At 40.9% G+C, this 7,500-nt stretch overlaps 1 protein-coding gene across 2 annotated transcripts in view; it reads right to left on the reverse strand.

The window, feature by feature from the left end:
- Nucleotides 1–7,500, reverse strand: part of LOC147023400 (procollagen C-endopeptidase enhancer 2-like) — a 51,733-nt gene that overhangs the window by 11,964 nt on the left and 32,269 nt on the right. For both annotated transcript variants that reach the window (XM_085888779.1, XM_085888778.1), the window contains exons 7-10: nucleotides 4,653–4,786; nucleotides 4,315–4,469; nucleotides 3,405–3,500; nucleotides 2,869–3,036 (exon numbers count right to left, since the gene is read on the reverse strand). In XM_085888779.1, coding sequence (XP_085744905.1) covers nucleotides 2,869–3,036; nucleotides 3,405–3,500; nucleotides 4,315–4,469; nucleotides 4,653–4,786 — 553 coding nt within the window. The remainder of the gene's footprint in view (nucleotides 1–2,868; nucleotides 3,037–3,404; nucleotides 3,501–4,314; nucleotides 4,470–4,652; nucleotides 4,787–7,500) is intronic.

Consider the following 7,500-nt stretch of genomic DNA (forward strand, 5'->3'; position numbering starts at 1 on the left):
CGTCTCCCATCCAAATCCTCGATCTTTTCTACCCCCGATAATCCACCCAAGCCCACTTCCTTCAAATTCCCTGCTTTCCTTCCTGAAAGTCCCTGTAATGTCCATCTTCTATTCCCCATGTTCCCCGTCCCATCCCTCTCCCTTCCACAGATCTCCTAATGTGTCTGTTCCCCACTCTGTTTTGTCCCTCCCACTCCCGTCCCTCTTGTCTCATGTCCCCCATGATGTGCGTTGTGTGCTCGCTCTCACACGAGCCTGAAAAGGTATACAAAAAAAAAAAAAACCAGACAGCTTAACCCTGCTTTGTGCTGTGCATGTGGGGTAATTAACTGTAATAAACCGGTGCTGGGAGACAGCATGACCAGATTTTTATCCTATCTAAAACCAGAGCATACTTTTTGATGAAATGACATGCTTATGGATCACAAGCCATATGATAGGTTTTTTTATTGGACATCTCATACTGGGCATCCTCAGTATTCCAAGTCTTTCCATGAAAAATCAGAACTATTCAGTCTCCAAGGCCTTTTTTCTATAATTCAATGGAGCACTGATCTCCACTATGGGTTGGGGCCCCAGCATCATATCTGTCTCTCCTGGATTCTGTAGAATCTAAAGCTCTCAACATTATTGGAATCTCCCACGATGAGGGCAAGACACAAGGTCTGTCGCTCTTACATCACAGGCAGGTCGGTGGTCTCTGTTTTCTCCAGCCTATTCTCCAACATTGTTCTGCCCAATGACTCTTCTCAAAACACCAGGATGCACGTGTTCTTCCAGTAACACCCTCCTGGTTAAACTTCCAAAATCCAGGATGACTGCACACCTCAACTGTTTTACTCCTCACTTCTCCAATCTATGGAACCACCTTGCAGGGGCCGTTATTTCCCACTTCTCCTTCTCGGCCTTTGAGGAGGCAGTGCACTTTCATATCATGTCATTCCCCATCTTTACCCGCAATATTTACTGCCCCATTAACCTTTCCTAACCCAACCCTCTTACTTGGAGGTTACAGTGTGTCCTTCCCTCCTCTTTCTTCTCGTTCCCTGTCTTTCCCCCTTTCTTATCGTGTCCAATTGTCGACCCATTTTCCTATTGTCAGTTATTACCCTCCGTCATCTTGGTCTTCTATGAGCTTCGGATCTTGTAGAATTTTGTTTTATTTTATTATAAAAGAATATTATTATATAACAACCTGAACCCCAAATAATAATTAGGGGTTCAGGTTGTCCATGAGACGGTTGGATCCACAGCTGCTCTTTCTACCTGAATCAAAGTTTAAGTTTTCCGACAAGGATTTGTCGTGTTTTTCTTACATATTCATCTCTGTCTGCTGTTTCTATTATCATCGAAAGTTTTCCATGATAAATTGTATCTTGTGTATTGTTGAATTCATTTTTTGTGCAGCCTCGGCCTTATATGATAGCTCAGAACTAATTGCGTCAGTTTTGAGGTTGTTTCGTCATCCTTTCCTCTTCTTCCCCCCCCCCCCCAAATTTTTTTTTTTGTCCTTTCTGCTTTTTCAACGCTATCCTATTCCCCTTCACTTTAAAAATATATAATTACCTTCGCATTCTGCGAAAGGTTATGTATTGGTCGCTGTGTATTTATTTATTTGTGAATATGTGTGTGTGTGTGTGTGTGTGTGTGTGTGTGTGTGTGTGTGTGTGTGTGTGTGTGTGTGTGTGTGTGTGTGTGTGTGTGTGTGTGTGTGTGTGTGTGTGTGTGTGTGTGTGTGTGTGTGTGTTATTCGCATAACTCAATGTATTAAACCAAATCGCTTGAAATTTGGTGGGATGATGGGTTATTATCCAAGGAACATTTGATTAGATTTTGGGAGCGATCGGGTCAAAGGTCAAGGTCACGGAGAGGTCAAATTCGTATTTTTACCATAGCGCGGTCAATTTTGATCTAATTGGCATGCAACCGATGCCAAAATGTTCAGAATTCATTGCCCAATCTTGTGATGGGCGACATGACACAATTATGACATTACCCTTGTTAGCGGTTGGGGGTCAAAGGTCAGTGGGGTTAGGGTTTCAAAATATGCGGTTTTTGTCACAACACGGTCAAATCAAAACCGATTTGCATGAAACCAACACCAAAATGTTCACTGTTCTGTTCCCCCCACTCTCATGCCAAGAACAAAAAAAGTAGCGGAGGCGAAGGTATGCGCTCTACCGAGTGCCGATTCTAATTTTTCACTTGACATGATCATTCTGTACCCATCTTGTCAACGCCTTGTGTGCTTTCCTGTCCCCCATGCCTCCAAACACCCATTGTTTGTCTAAATCTCCCTCCATCTTGCGCTTCAACTCTGCTGTTCTCCCCATCTCTCACTACTGTTTCTTTTGTACTGGTATGTCTTGATTCGTTCAGTGTACTAACTCTTCCAGGAGCCTTAATTCTGTATACAAAATAAAAATACAAATGAATCATAAGCAACTTAAACATCAGTACGCCACCTCGAAGCTATACTGTGAGTCAGTCATGCGGTAAGCCATCCTTCGAAGGGAATGTTAAGCCTACTGTTATGTTTGCTTGCACTTGTTAGTAGGAGAGAAAAAAAAAAAAACTTTGCAATAATTTCATTTGTGTTTGCAGAACAATTTTCTTTTGTTTGGAACAAGTTCGTGCACGGTTCTGCCGAATCGAGATGCTACAAATCTGGCACTAATTAGTTGTGAATGTGTTAATGTTGCTGAAAGAACCTTGTAACAACCATTCTTGCTTATTGAAACCTAAAATGAAGGTAATGAGAAAATATATTGTTCAATTTGAAATACTGTAAATGATGGCATTCTGCCAGATACAGATTTGGTTGAAAGCAATGTAGATGTTGAGAATATGTAAGATGTTCATGCACACCTTTCTTGAGTTTGGGGCACTGCGGACACGGCAGCATGACCTTTGCGACCTCTCCTCGGCGGCGCTGCGTCGTCTTCAGTTTCCCAGTCTTGAAGGAGCGAATCACAGCAACTCGCAGAAGCTTCGTGCCATCACGTTGCTGGATCACCAGAACCTTCCCCACGATAACTGTACAGATGGAATGCACATTCTTTGTGCACGCAAATATGTGCTTGTAAGTCCTAAACCTTGGCTTCCAGATCTCTATCAGATTCTATAACTAACTGTTCAGACTTTTTGTTTTTATCTTTTTATTTTTCAATTCCCATCAACACTTCTCTTCTATGAAAATCTCTCTCGAACTTCCTTCCCTTCCAGATTTTCCTCACCTAGATACCCCTTCTCAATCTTTTCTTGCCAAAACTTAACAGTAAATATATATTGATGGAAAGTTAGTGTTTATGTATGTAACAAACCACTTCAATAACTTACACCTTAACTCCTAAAGATTAGGGTGTCAGTTTCACTCTTTACTCTTTTGATGTATTTATACTTACCAAATTCCTTGGTACAGAAGTTGGTTTGCATTGTTCCTGTACGCTTACATGCTTTGTCGCAGGGGTCGATCATGGGGCTCGTGGTGGGGCTTGTGGCTGTGAGAAGAGGCAAACAGGAAAATGTTACCCTTCATTTAACTTCGTCATGCATGGAATGCAAAAGCAGTTTTCTTTCCCATGACTTGACATTAGAACTTGCATTTCGCCAGGGATAACTAACCCCCTTAATCTCATGCCTGGGCATGTACAGATCATGTTTTTTAAAAATATTTTAAAATGATAATTACGTAAAGATCAGTGATCACAAGATATTCACATGCCTGAGATGAAGCAGCAGAATCTCATGTTGAAGTATTCAGTCATCTTTAGTTACATAATCTGCTAACCCATGGCCTATTCTTTCTTTGGCTAAAATACTGTTAAAGTCCATTGCTAAAAACAATTTCATATGCAATCTGATAGTGAGATGGTATTCTCTTGGTTTCCAAAAGCTTCTAATTCGACTCTTTTTTTAATATTGCTGCCTTCAGCTGGATTTTAGCCCACAACCTTTAATCCAGATGAACCAGTCCATTGTCCTTTCCACTTGGACAGTCCTGTACCTGGCAAGCATGTAAGCATTTTTGAAGTCAGAGTTCTTTCCATAAACTCCAGGAATACTTGGTTGTGTCACTTCTGCAGGGGATTTGTATGGGTACAACTGTCAATTATTCCTCAGGAAAGTGGATTTCATTATTTTATTTTATTTTAAACAAAGAAAAGCAGTCCACAAACTCTACTGTCACACCTCATGTATTAATCACTGAACATAAATTTGACTCACAGTGGTTCAACGCGAATATCCATACAAAAAATGTTTTGTGCGTGAAAACCTGCTTGAGTACAGGGGTGTATTGATATTAACACTTACTGGTAACAGCAGGGGCCATGGTTGTTTTATCAGTGACAGACTCGACAGTGGAGCCCTGGTCCTGAATCGAGTACTTGGCTAAAAACCCATCGGCAGTGACGGTGAGATCGGAGACAAACTGCACGAAGAGTTGGTTTCCCGTTGACCTGATGGCTCTGTCAAGGGTGAAACAATTACTATCGACATCTAATAAATGATCGATTTGCTTCACCAGAAGACATTATTGCAAACGATATGGAAATTCGTGAAAGATACAATTTGATCACTTCAGAATACTGTACCTGTTTACTTCTCAAGTGGTCATTTGATTGTACTTTGTCTACTCAGGAATGTCTTACCGAGGGAATTCGCTTCCACAAAGCTTGCTGATGCGTTGTGCGCTATCACTCTTTCCATCGAATATGGCCATGTAGTCGTAGCGACAATATATATCTCCTTCCAAGTCAAACTTGTCAAAGCGTAGCTCGACAACCTGCGAGATGGAAAAGGCCGAAATAATTACAACAGTAGGAGCTTTTCTAAAGAAATATGATGGAGTACCCTCCTGTTTACTCTAAATGTTTGAAAGGTTGTGTAAAAAAGATTTTGTAAAATTTTGGTCAAAACGATATGTTTGTTTATAGTACAGCATTAGTATCCAAGCTATTCCAGCCAGACCGGACTCTGTGGTGGAATGGTCTGAGTCTGGGAGTCGACTCTGAGACTGGGAGGTCAGTGGTTTGAACTAAACCCCCTGTTGAGTCATCCCAAAGATTAAAAAATGTCCATACTTGATGTTCAACATAGAAAATAGGACCACATGTCCTGAAGCTGACTCGGATCAAGAGTAACAGTCACTCAAACCCCCTGCAGACCCCCCGACACCCTCATTTTTTTTCTTTTATGCAATGAACAAACTTTGGTACATCATGGGTAATGAAGGTTGTGCCCAAGTTCATACCAATTTTGGGGGATCAAACCTCCCTCCCCCCCCAAAAGACACCTTAAATGAACACAGATTTTGATGCGGTCGAAACACTTTGGTACATCATGGGTGATGGAGGTTGTGATCATGTTTAATTAGAGGTTGTGGTCGTTTCATTGAAATTGTGTGTGTAGGTTTGGAGAAGAGAGCAAATACCTATTTTTTTTGGGGGGGGGGGCAGAGGGTCAAACCCTCCCCCCGCACCTTGAACCCCCATTATGAGCGCAGATTTTGATGTGGTCATTGCACCTTCATTAGGCATCTGATATGAAGCTTGCAGCCAAGTTTCATCAAAATCGTGTGTTTAGTTCAAGATGTATGTGTGCGTATATATATATATATATATATATATATATATATATATATATATATATATATATATATATATATATATATATATATATATATATATATATATATATATATATATATATATATATATATATATATACATACACATACACAAGCCGGTAGGCGACGAGGGATCTGCTAGGATCGAAGCGCTGGATACGATGCTTTTCATTCTGACCGATCCACCGATGAAGATTCATTGCCAAGACGTATTGGTTCACATACAATTGTTCCTCTGCCTGGCAAGATTTTTCCTATTGCGTATTTTGCCAACTGGCACTCCTCATAAAAAATGACGGTAAATAGACATCCTATTTTTGAAGGACTACCATTTGAAAAATAAAACCTAAATCAAAAATCGGCTCGAGTAAAATTTTCTAAATATCTCGGAGTGTTTAATTCCGAAGTCTCGTTTCTCCACCTTCAAAACTGTAAGACAAGTATTGAAAATAGTGAACGTGCGGTTTTTCGGCCGCTGCACAGCAACGGGTGGGTGGTTAGCAACGAAACTCAAACGCGCACATTCCCAGCTCATATGGCACCTGTTCGCCAAGTTTCATCGAAATCGGTTTGCTGGTTTGTGCTATGGAGCCTCGCGTTGCGCACGCACGTACACACACACACACACACACACACAATAAGGGAACTCCAGCGAATCCAATATGTATGTGTGTGTGTGTGTGTGTGTGTGTGTGTGTGTGTGTGTGTGTGTGTGTGTGTGTGTGTGTGTGTGTGTGTGTGTGTGTGTGTGTGTGTGTGTATATATATATATATATATATATATATATATATATATATATATATATATATATATATATAGATATATAGATATATATATATATATATATATATATATATATATATATATATATATATATATATATATATATATATATATATGTGTGAAAATATGTACAGTGGGACCCGCTTAATAGAATCACTTTGGGCCGGACAAATTTGATTCTAATAAGCGGGTGATTCTAATATCCGAGTTCACCAGAGTTGTGGAGTATCAAGCGGATCAAATGTCGAGTACACATACGGAGACAAATACTCAGCATTTAGTTTGATTTATATGACACACTTGCTCAAAACAATGTAACTTACTACTGAAAATAAAACAATTACACGTACAGTACATATGTACTTTTCAAAGCAAAACAACATAGGTTTGTCGATGAGCCTACTCTGTAATGAAAAAATTGTCGATTGTTGCCTGCTTTAACAAGTCTGTGGCAATGGCGGTGACCTCCTTGTCAAGTTTGCGCAGGAAGGCCATGTCACTGAACCCATGTGATAGCAAACCAAGCCTGATCGTCTTCGCTGCAGACATCATTTCCTTGATGGTCGGGACAGAGATCTCCTCTTCCTCCACTTTATTGTCGGCGTCATAGTCTGCGTCAGTAGCAATTCCCATTTCGCGTTGGACTGCCAAAATGATGGCTTCGTCTGTGACATCATCGTCTGTGGTTTGGAGAGTGGCGTCCATGTTGACGAAGTCCTGCCATTGGTCGGGATCCATTTGAAGAGGGTTGGCTAACTCGTCGTCGTCATTGTTCTCGACCCTTTCGCCTTCGCTTGCCGCTCCGATGAAAATTCCTCCTTTGCGCCAGCAGTTCACTATGCCGGTAGTCTTCACATGATTCCATGCTGCATCCGTAAACAGCATAGCGTCGAGGATCGTTATCTTTTTCGCCAAGTCACTCGCTGTCATTGCTCCATCCTCGTTGTCAATCTCAGTGAGCACTTTTCGTAGCATGGCAAGGCGGTAATGAGCTTTGAATGAACGGATAATTCCCTGATCTAACGGTTGAAGAACAGAGGTTGTGTTCGGCGGGAGAAATGCCACAGTAATGTTCGACAGTTGAAGT

Source organism: Eptatretus burgeri, chromosome 7 (assembly GCF_056783735.1).
Source record: "Eptatretus burgeri isolate ZD-2024b chromosome 7, Ebu_testis_v1, whole genome shotgun sequence".
Classification (NCBI taxonomy): domain Eukaryota; kingdom Metazoa; phylum Chordata; class Myxini; order Myxiniformes; family Myxinidae; genus Eptatretus; species Eptatretus burgeri.